This window comes from Dipodomys spectabilis, unplaced genomic scaffold, assembly GCF_019054845.1.
Source record: "Dipodomys spectabilis isolate Male_0828 unplaced genomic scaffold, ASM1905484v1 ptg000092l, whole genome shotgun sequence".
Taxonomy (NCBI): Eukaryota; Metazoa; Chordata; class Mammalia; order Rodentia; family Heteromyidae; genus Dipodomys; species Dipodomys spectabilis.
The window spans coordinates 3,445,848-3,457,209 of NW_024870769.1; the positions used below are offsets into that span (position 1 = coordinate 3,445,848).

Genomic DNA, 11,362 nt, shown 5'->3' on the forward strand with positions numbered 1-11,362 from the left:
TCAGCTCAAGGCTAGCGCTCTACCACTTGAGCCACAGCGCCACTTCTGGCTTTTTTTTTCCTGTTTATGTGGTGCTGAGAAATCGAACCCAGGGCCTGATGCATGCAAGGCAAGCACTCTACCACGGAGCCACCTTCCCAGCCCGAGAAATACATTTCTTTAGGCATGACTCATGTGCTGAAGAATCCACCAATGTAAGGTGCATAATCCAGTGGCTTTGAGTTTACTCACAGATATGCCTAAGCTATACAGCAAAACATTCTACCAATATGGATACATGAAATTTTGCTTAGCCATTTATCAGTTATGGATATTTGGCTTTCATGAATAATGTTCAAGTTTTGTTGTTGTTGTTGGTCGTGAGGCTTGAACTCTGGGCCTGTGTGCTGTCCCTGAGCTCTTCAGCTCAAGGCCACAGCACCACTTCCAGTTTTCTGGTGGTTTACTGGAGATTAGTCTCATAGACTTTCCTGCCCGGACTGGCTTTGAATCATGATCCTCAGATCTTAGCCTCCTGAGTAGCTAGGATTACAGGCGTGAGCCACCAGCGCCCGGCTTCCAGGTTTTGTTTGAATGTTTGCTTCTAACTTCCTTGGGAATATATAAGGAACACCTTAATTCTGTGTTTAATTTATTGAACTACCAAACTGTTTGCTACAGGCGCTGCTCCATTTCACATTTCCAAAGGTACTAATTTCTCTACATTCTCCCCAACACTTGTTATTTTCAGTTATAAAAGAAACAAAATGGTGGGGAAATAGTTCTAGTAGTAGAGTAGTTAACTAACAAGTGTGAGGCCCTGGGTTGGATCTCCATTTGAATATATGTGAAGTGGTATCTTAATATGGTTTTAACTTTATTTTTCTTTTTTTAATTTTCCTACACTTATTAAACTTTATTTTTCTAATAACTAATGATATTGGATATTTTTTTCATGTTACTATTGGTCATTTGTAAATCTTCTTTGGATCCATTTGGATCCTATGCATTTTTAAACTAGTTGCTTTAATGTTTGTTATAGTTGTTTATGTTTATCTAGATACATATCAAACATTTTCCCCTGTGATTTTCTTTTCACTTATGTGAAACACAATTTATTTCTTTTCCTTGTTTAACTTTTTGTCTCATCTATAAACACATGGCCAAACCCCAAATCATGAAGATTATCCCTATGTTTTCTTCTAAGAGGTTTATGGTTTTAGTGCTTATATTTTGGTCATCAATTCAAGATGAGCAAACTTTTATAAATGATGTGAAGTATTCATATATATATATATATATATATATATATATATATATATATATATATATATGATGTGAGCTACTTCTTCCCAGAAACCCAGTGCAGTACCCCAGGCTCACAAACTTTCTAAAAAAAGTCTTTAAAAGGACATTGAGGAATTGCTTTGGAGAAACTGCATCAAAGTCAATGTGCTGCAGGATCCTAAAGTGACCGTGAGACTTTATTTTGATTGATTTATTTTTTAAGTAGTTGTACAAGGGATTTCAATTCCACAAGTCAGACTGAGTACAATGCCAACTTGATTAATGCTACCTCTCTCCTCTTCCTCCCATTTTAAAGTGCTACACACCCTAGCCTTCATCCTGGGAATTTCAATACATTTTGGAAAAATTAGATAGGGCTTGGATTTGTAAAGACTTGAGTGGAACTTGCTGAGACCTTAAGAGCTGTGAATACAGGGTTGCATTTAGATTATAAGAGCTGAGGTGGAATTTAGGAATGTGAGGCACATTCGAAAAGAGCCATGGTGAGAGGTGAAGCGTAACAGGAAAACAATGACAGTATCCTATGGGGCAGGGTAAGCCTTTGAACTATATTCCCAGAGCAACAGGGAGCCAGTCAGAAACACAGAAGAATAGCTTTGGTAGGCCTGAACATGGGACTGTATTTTCTGTCAGTATTAATGAGTAACAATGTAATCCCCCTACAGTCACTGATAAATAAAATAGAGAAATAACACTCAAAGAGTATCTTATAATTGTTCTTTATTGTCATATGTTACTAGATCAAAGGTTGGCTAACTCTTTCCTAGCTGAATCCATCTACCTCAATCCAACAGCATGACCATTCCTATCATCTATGACTGCTTTTATCACAGAGGGCAGAGTAGAGTAGCAGGGACAGACACAGAATCTAAAACATTTGTCTAGATCTTTACAGAGAAAGTTTACCAAACCTTTGCACTAGCTAGTCAGGAAGAATATTGGTGACCATTGATTCAGGGTATGATAGAGATGCTGGTGCTCAGATCTCAAAGGTCCCACTAGCTCTCTGACTTTGATCAACAGGGTATGAGGGACATGACAAGTCAAAATTACTTAAGCACATTATGATTAATGATAATATAGCCTCTAATATTTAAGTTTGTGAAAGTCATATTTAAATACTAAATGAGTTGATTTCTCAACATCTGACCCCTTTATATTACTTTGTCCCTGAAGAAGAGCCAGTAAAAAATGTTAATCATTTAGGCTGACATCCACCTAAAATTGGTAAGTTCCAAAAAAAAAAAAAAATCTAAAGGGTAATACATAAACATATTTCTTTTATTTTAGGGTCTTATTCCTTACCTTTAATATTCATAGTACTATATAGAGGAAACCGGTTAAAAAACAAGTAAAAAGCTTTATGATAACTTTGTGTGTGTGTCAGCCCTAGGGTTTCAACTCAGCAGGACATGGGTGTTGTCCCTTAGCTTTTTGCTCAAGCATAGTGCTCTACCACTTGAGCTACAGCTCTACTCCCCCACTCCCACACACACACTTTGTTTTGGTAGTTAAGAGGAGATCAGAGTCTCAAGGACTTTTCTGACTGGGCTGGCTTCAAATCACAGTCCTCAGATCTCAGCTTCCTTATACTTAGAAGCTTAAATAACATGTATTTCTGGGCTGGGAATGTAGCTTAGTGGTAGAGTGCTTGCCTGGAGCAAGAGAAGCTCAGGGACAGTGCCTAGGCCCTAAGTTTAAGCCCCAGGACTGGCCAAAAAAACCCCAAAACTATAACAAAGAGGATTCTCATCAAATTACTCATGCTGAAAACTATGGACACAGGAAATTATTTACATGTTTGAGAGACAGATATATTCTCTTATGGAGGGAATCCAGAACTAATTTTGAAATTAGTATATAGAATTTTGACTGAGGGAAAATGAGGGAGTTCAAAATGAATGTATTCAAGACCTAACTTATGTAACTGTAACCCTTCTGTACATCACCTTTACAATATTTTAAAAATGCATAAAATTCTGTGGTGATTTGTGGTAGTTGTTACTGGCATTTTAAAATACAAAATAATATTCTGCTGTTAATGTACTTAACATTCTTAAGGAAGGGATTATATAAAATAGTGGCCACTGCTGGGAAGGTGGCTCAGTGGTAGAGTGCTTGCCTTGCATGCCTGAGGCCCTGGGTTCGATTCCTCAGCACCACATAAGCAAAAAAGAAAAAGGCCGGAAGTGGTGCTGTGGCTCAGTGGTACAGCGCTAGCCTTGAGCTGAAGAGCTGAGGGACGGCGCCCAGGCCCAGAGTTCAGGCCCCACGACCGGACCCAAAAAATTAAAATAGTGGCCACTGTATATTGTTCCAAAACACAAATAAATAAGTCAAGGCATAAAACATTAGCTTTCTCTTAATGACTGGATAAGCCAGAGCCCTAACTTTGGTTTCCTTAGTATTTTTAATACTTTTCTGCTAGCCCAATCATTCTCAAAATACATTGAAAACAAACAAACAAACTTCTTTACCAGACGTATTCCCTTTTCTCTTCAAACCCAGTGAGTCAGACTAGGAATCTGTAACTTTAGAAGGGTCCTCAGGTGATTTCCATGTAACATCTCTAAATCAATCCTGTGTAACAGTACAACTAGACAGTTGTCTCTCATAGAAAAAGTAGACTGATAGAAGGAAATCATCTTGTATCACTGTTAAAATTGCCAAATTCCTTGAAAATACTCCAAAGGGCATTTTTAAAGGGCATTCTTTTAAGTATGTCTATGGTTGCAGAACTAAGCGGCTAAGAGCTAAAACATGGTAAGATTCATGTTCGTCTTCATAATTAGGAAGAATAATCCCGTAAAAACAATAACAGAAGTTTTTTGCTCTGTGTTGTTTTGTTTTCAAGGTACCCTGAGATTTGGTTTCAAAGCCACAGAGCCAGAACAGAACCTGAATGAGTATTCCATAATCACAGAGAGGTGGTACGGTTACCCATGATATTTTCAAGACTAGTTCAGAATCTTGTTAGGGAAAGAGAATCTTCTGGAAGTGTAGCTCCTTTTTACCAAGGAGTTAGGAGGAGAGGTTCTGAGAACACTTGAATACCCTGGTTTTTTTTCAGCTTAGGGACTGTGAGAAAACTGATGTGAAACAAAAAGGAATGCAGATTTTAATTATTTAACCAGGATTATGGTTGTACTTAGATGTTGTTTCAAATAATTTTGTCTTCAGTTTGTTAGTGGCTGGTCAATTGTGCATTTAACAGTACTTCCTCAAAGGTGCTTCTTTTAGAGGCAATACCATTTTGGGGCTTTGGGGTCAATCACTAACCAACCATTGGACCATTTAGGGGCTGGGAAGGTGGCTCAGTGGTAGAGCGCTTGCCTTGCATGCGTGAGGCCCTGGGTTCAATTCCTCAGCACCACATAAGCAAAAAGAAAAAAGCTGGAAGTGGCGCTGTGGCTCAAGTGGTAGAGCGTTAGCCTTGAGCTGAAGAGCTGAGGGACAACACCCAGGCCCAGAGCTCAGGCCCACGACCAGACCCAAAAAAAACAAAAAAACATTGGACCATTTAGGTAAAGGGAATCAATATTTCAGTGAAAAGCTTACCCATGAATGCTTTTCTTTCTCTCCCTCCTTCCATCCCTCCATCTTCCTCCCCCCTCCCCCTCCCCCTCAATACTGGCTCTTGAACTCTTGACACTTTCATTTACTAGCTCAGCTTTTCTACTCACAGTGGTGCCCTACCACTTGAAGCATATCTCCACTTCTAGATTTTTGCTAGTTATTTGGATCTAAGTCTCTTCAGTTTATCTTTCCAGGCTGGTTCTGAACTAAGATCTCAGACTCCTGGGTAGCTAAGATTCTAGATGTGAGCCACAGTGTCTGGGCTCATGAATGCTTTTTGAAGGCACGGTGAATTCATTAAGCTATGACTGTGCTAAATTCCTACTCAGATTCCTTTTGTGTCAGAGACAAGGGACCATTCCAGAGCACTCAGATCTGCATGGATTTTCCTCTGATCCAAGGTTAATTTGATTCTGCTTAATTTGATGTCCCCTGAACTGAAAAAAAAGCTGGAATTTGGGGCTGACAGCCATTCTTGTGAATTAAGTAGATGAGCAAAAACAACAAAGCAGAAGTGACTGGAGTCCTTTTCCCCAAACATAAAAACATTCCTTCTATGAAAAAAATAAAAATAGTTCATGAAAAAAATGAATAAGACACTATCATCTTTTAGAAAGACTGTGTCAATGCCCCCCAAAAATCAGCACCAGGAAATGGGTACATGCAAAGGAGGGGACAGAGATAGCGGGGTGGGTAGCCAGGAGCTGCTGGCTCAAGCCTACAATCCTAGCTACTCAGGAGGCTGAGATCTGAGGATCACAGTTCAAAGCCAGCCTGCTAAGTCCGTGAGACTCCTATCTCCGATAAACCACTAGAAAACCAAAAGTACTGTTGTGGCTCAAATGGTAGAACACTAGCCTTGAGCTGAAGAGCTAAGGGACAGTGCCCAGGCCCAGAGTTCAAGCCCCACAACTGACAAAAAAAAAAAGGGGGGGAGGGGGTATGTGAAGTAGGAAGGGAGGGAGAATGCAGTGAGGAATTCAGTCTATACCACAAAATTAAGAAGAGGGAAGGAGTGGGTGGAAGGGGAGTGAAAATGTTGAAGGAGCAACTGATCAAGATGCACCGTATTTATAAACTGCTTAAACGTACCTCTTTTGTTCAACTACTTAAAGATAAAAATTGTTTTAAAATGAAGAGGTATTAACACAGTGATTAATATTGTGAGTAAAAGTAGGTTGGAGAACTTTTCTTGTGTTTTAATATCATGATCTTTTCTGTTGGAAAAAATGGAGGATTTTTTTTCCTCTATAAAGTCTCATGGTTTCTAAGCTATTTATAAGGAACATGTATTCCTTTAATAATTAAGAACCTTTCTTTCTCTTTGGGAGTACAAAGGGCATGTTTCTAAACTGGAATAGATCCATCAAGTGTGATCAAGATGATGACTCCCTAGACACAAGAGTACAAGCAGAGTCTAGAGAAATGCCTCAGAAAGGCAGAAAGAATCTCCAAACTCTCGAAGAGTTGCCAGCCTAGAGCGATGAGTTATGATTTTGCATGGCTTTACAGAGAAGAACGGGAATCAACAGGTAGAAATTACAAGGAAGAAAAATGTCCTCATTTGAATGTAATTTATCTAATAATCACAACAGTTAAAAATGGAATGGAGCTGGGCGCCAGTGGCTCATGCCTGTAATCCTAGCTATTCAGGAGGCTGAGATTTGAGTATTGAGGTTCAAAGCCAGCCTCGGCAGGAAAGTCCATGAGACTCTTATCTCCAATAAACCACTAGAAAACTGGAAGTAGCGCTGTGGCTCAAGCGGTAGAGCGCTCGCCTTGAGCTGAAGAGCTGAGGGATAGCGCCCAAGCCCAGAGTTCAAGCCCCACAACTGACAAAAAAAAGAAAAAGAAAAAAAAGGAATGGATTTGTTGAATTGAAACCTGTTTGTCCTACTACTTAAAATGTCATTTCTAGAAATTAGAAACAACCAAAAACCCACAACTCTTTCAGAAGTTTTCTACTCCTGCTAGCCAGAGTGTTTGTCTTATCTACCTCTATCTGTATTTATATCCTTAACTTTGACATCCTTCAGCAGAACCAAGTAAAATAATATTCAAGATTTCTCCACCGTTTTATCCAGTGTTAGGTGGGAAGAAATGCTTGACCCTTCTAAAGTTTTAAAGTTTTTTTTTTTTTTAAATGACTTACGGGGGGCTGGGAAGTTGGCTCAGTGGGCCTGTTTGACTTCTCAGCACCACATAAGCAAAAAAAAAAAAAAAAAAAAAGCTAGAAGTGGCACTGTGGCTCAAGGGGTAGAGTGCTAGCCTTGAGCTGAAGAGCTGAAGGATGGTGTCCAGGCCCAGAGTTCAGGCCCCACAACCCACTAAATAAATAAATAAATAAAGACTTAAGGAAGTCTTTCTTATCAGTAAAGATGAAAATGAAGACTGGAGTAGAACGTTGCAGGGCAACTACAATGGGTTCAGAAGATGAGGATAGAAACATGTCCAAATTGGAACTCAAAAAAGTTTGTCAACTTTTATGTTTCATAGTGTAGTAAGCTGGGGATTGTTCTTCCTAGATTGGAAGAGTTGGATATTTCCCTAAACTTTTGAAGATATGTGAAAATATTAAAACCTCCATCATTTCTACAGCTGCCACTCCCTTATGTGGGAACAGTTAAATTAAACAAAGTTCCATGTGTTGTACTTGATATTCTTAAATGTTTGTGTGTTTACTAACATGTATTCTTCAAATATCCCTAGTTTGTCCAGCAAGTTTTTTTTTTTTGTGATATTCTGTTACTTCTATGTTACTGGAATTGATGGCCATCTAAGAATAGGACTGACTTCTAGAATATTCCTATCTCCAAATTGGTTGACTGAACTACTCCTGTGTCATAAAATGCTGACTCACCAGAAGTAAGTTGGGGAGGGCGGGGAAGGAGTAGACCCTGTGGTAGTAAAGCCTCATTTTGAAAGCAAGTGGCCTCTTGTCTGATTTCTCAAAAATATTTTTTAGGTGTCAGTTCTGAGGATTGAACTCTGGGCCTGGGTGCTGTCCAAGGGCTATATTTTGCTCAAGGCTAATGTTCTACCACTTAAGCTACAATTCTATTTCTGGCCTTTTGGTGAATAATTGGAGATAAGAGTCTCATGGAGCCGGGCCCTGGTGGCTCACGCCTGTAATCCTAGCTACTCAGGAGGCTGAGATCTGAGGATCGCAGTTCAAAGCCAGCCCGGGCAGGAGAGACCGTGAGACTCCGATCTCCAATAAAATACCAGAAAACCGAAGTGGCGCTGTAGCTCAAGTGGTAGAGCGCTCGCCTTGAGCTGAAGAGCTGAGGGACAGTGCCTAGGCCCAGAGTTCAAGCCCCACGACCGACAAAAAAAAAAGAGTCTCATGGATTTTCCTGCCAGTGCTGACTTTGGAGTGCAATCCTCAGATCTTAGCTTCCAGATTAGCTAAGAGTACAGGCATGATCCACAGGAGTCTAGCATTAAAAATTCTTAAATAAAAGAGATGAAAGTGAAAAACAATAAAACAAGAACACAATTTTTTTTACTAAGCATTTTGATGTCTCACCCAATAATTCAAGTAAACCATATGCAGAAAAAGATGACATTACAAATTAGGTGTATCTGATACTTCCTATGTTACATGGGGAAATAGTAATTCTCATATGATTGTCATGAAGATTAAAAGAGTTATCACATGGTTGTCACGGGCATGTTAGACATGATTTTAGTCATAATATATACATGTGTCACAGGAAATTTAGTAAAGCAAAAATTTTAAATATGAGTAACAGATTCTGGGTATTTTGATGGTGTTAGGGGATGATAGGAAACCACCACAACACACTTCATTAAATAAAAAAAAAACTATGAAAATAGATTAATTTGCAAAGTCAGGAAGTGATCATTCTAGATTCTGGGAGGCTTAATAGATGTGGAAAATACAAGGTTTGTCATGATTTTTTTTTTTTTGTTCTGCCTTTCCTATGAGAAGAGCCTTAGAACAATGAATACAATAGAGTACATTTAAAAATTACAGTAATAAACTTCCTTTTTCTAGTACTGGGACCTGAACTCAGGGCTTCACACTTTTGCTTGACTTTTTCTGCTCAAGCCTGGCATGCAACCACTTCTGGTTTTCTGCTGGTTAAATGAAGAGTCCCACCAGCTTTTCTTTCTGTTTTTTTTTTGGGCCGGTCGTGGGGCCTGAACTCTGGGCCTGGGCACTGTCCCTCAGCTCTTCAGCTCAAGGCTAGCGCTCTACCACTTGAGCCACAGCGCCACTTCTGGCTTTTTTCTTTTTGCTTATGTGGTGCTGGGGAATCGAACCCAGGGCCTCATGCATGCAAGGCAAGCACTCTACCACTGAGCCACCTTCCCAGCCCTAGCTTCTCTTTCCGAACTGGCTTCAAACCCTGATCCTCAGATCTCAGCCTCCAGAGTAGATTGGATTACAGCCACAGGCTAGTAAACCCTTGGGGGTGGGGGCGGGGAGAGAAGATCCTGGGGCTTGAACTCAGGGCCTGGGCCCTATCCCTGAACTGTTTTGCTCATGGTTCATGCTCTACCATTTGAGCCACAGCTCCATTTTTAGCTCTTTGGTGGCTAATTGGAGAGTCATGCATTTTCCCTCCCAGGCTGGCTTTGAACCTCAATTCTCAGATCTCAGCCTCCCAAGTAGCTAGGATAATAGGCCTGAGCCACTGGAGCCCGGCTAAAACCCTCTTTTAAATGCACTTTTTGTGGGTCGTGGTGTTTGAACTCTAGGCCTGGGCACTGTCCCTCAGTTCTTCAGCTCAAGGCTAGTGCTCTACCACTTGAGCCAGAGTGCCACTTCCTGCCTTTTCTGTTTATGTGGTGCTGAGGAATCGAATCCAGAGCCTCATGCATGCGAGGCAAGCACTATACCCCGAGCCACTTTCCCAGCCCTTAAATGTACTTTTTCTAGTTTTTGTGTTACCTGTCCTCCGAAGCGGTTGGACGAACATTTTTTTCTAGGGGAGTGTGCACTTCATCTGAGTACAAGGTGTCTGACAGGATGTCAGATCCTTCAAGCTCCCGGCAACAGTAGGGGGTGCCGTGAATCACCTCCATGCTTGCCTACAAAGGCACAATCTGGAAAAGAAGCAGCGCACATTTGGTTTTGGGAAACAGTATCATGGGAAACTGTCAACAGCATATCGATTTTTGTCACGCAAGTCAAGAGATCCATTTCCAATGGCCAAACGGCTCAAACCAGTTAATGCCGAGAAGCTTCCTTTTCTCACGGGAAAGGCTGTGGGCCAGGCGGTCCCACTACGAGTAAGAAATAGTCACCCAATCAAAATCTAGGGACGTGAATTTCCACGGAGACAAATCCACCACGTGGAAGATGCTTTTAAGGTTCTGAACACTTCCTGGCTGGCCTGTGGGGTCCACGCAAGGCCCACTACTTGGCAGACATCGCCTGAAACTCATTTCTGTAACCATAACTAGGAAGCTGATGTTTGTTTCTTTTAACTCCCCCCTCCCCCCCGCCCCTCCCGTGGTCTTTCTGCAAATCAGGAAGAACCATCAACAATCCAAAGCTGACCTAAAGACTTGGCGGTATCCAGACAAGAATCTGTGCAGACTGGTGTGCAGCCTACGTGGGGACCCCCCCCCAAAAAAGAAAAGGATTCTGGGACCCCCAACCGCGCGGGCGAGCCCCCCCCCAACTCCCCTGCCCGCGGACACGGGGACGCGCCGCGCGGGCGCCCAGGCCGGGTCTCCAGGCCCCGGGGACCCCTTCGGAGCCAGGCCCGGCCCGCCGCACCGCACCTGGGATCTCGGCGTAGGAGCCCCAACCAGGCCGCGCCTCCCCCTCCTCTCCCTCGAGCTGGTGGGCGTCCTCGGGGCGTGGAATTCCGCGGTCGTCCGCACCTGCGGCCCCCGGGAGCTTGCTGGCAGGTGCGGGAGAGGGAGAGAGAGGGGGGCGCCGGGGCAGGCGCCAGGTGAGGCGGTGGGTGCCTGTGACGGCGCCGGTGACAGCGGCGCTAGGTAATGCATCCTTAAAGGGTGGGGTGGGGGCTTCGGCGCGCGGCGGCGGCGGCGGCGGCGGCGGCGGCGGCGGCGGCGGCGGGTGGCTCCCGGGATCCTGCGACCTAACCCACCGAGCGCTCCCCGGATGGGCGGGAATTCGAAAGGGTACCGGAAGTGGAGAGAGGGAGAGGGGGCCAATGGGCTTTCCCGCCTCTGGCCCCGTCCCCCCGCTCCGGGACCCGGGCCCGCCTTCCGCCGCGCCAGGGAGCCGCCCTCGCGCGCCCTCTGGCGGACGCTGTGAGGAACTCTCTTCCCCTTCCAGGATTGAGGGCTTGAGGGGTCCGGGGGATCCGAGGGGTGGGGCGGCTCCTCAGATACGGACAAAGTCCCGGGGCACCAGGCCAGGTTGGCCCCGGCGAACTCAGGAGTGGCGTCAGCGGCATCCCGCAGACGCACACCTGAGGCCACCCCCTCTCAAGAGGCCCCGCTCTTCCATCCCGGGTAGGGGTAGGGGTGTGTCGAATGCACGGGTGGGCCG

At 43.5% G+C, this 11,362-nt stretch overlaps 1 protein-coding gene across 1 annotated transcript in view; it reads right to left on the reverse strand.

Moving 5' to 3' along the window:
• Window positions 1-10,885, reverse strand: part of CUNH7orf31 (chromosome unknown C7orf31 homolog) — a 34,618-nt gene extending 23,733 nt beyond the window's left edge. The window contains exons 1-2 of the mRNA XM_042685011.1: window positions 10,624-10,885; window positions 9,785-9,939 (exon numbers count right to left, since the gene is read on the reverse strand). Of these exons, the coding sequence (XP_042540945.1) occupies window positions 9,785-9,918 (134 nt within the window). The 5' untranslated portion in view covers window positions 9,919-9,939; window positions 10,624-10,885. The remainder of the gene's footprint in view (window positions 1-9,784; window positions 9,940-10,623) is intronic.
• Window positions 10,886-11,362: the final 477 nt, after the last annotated feature.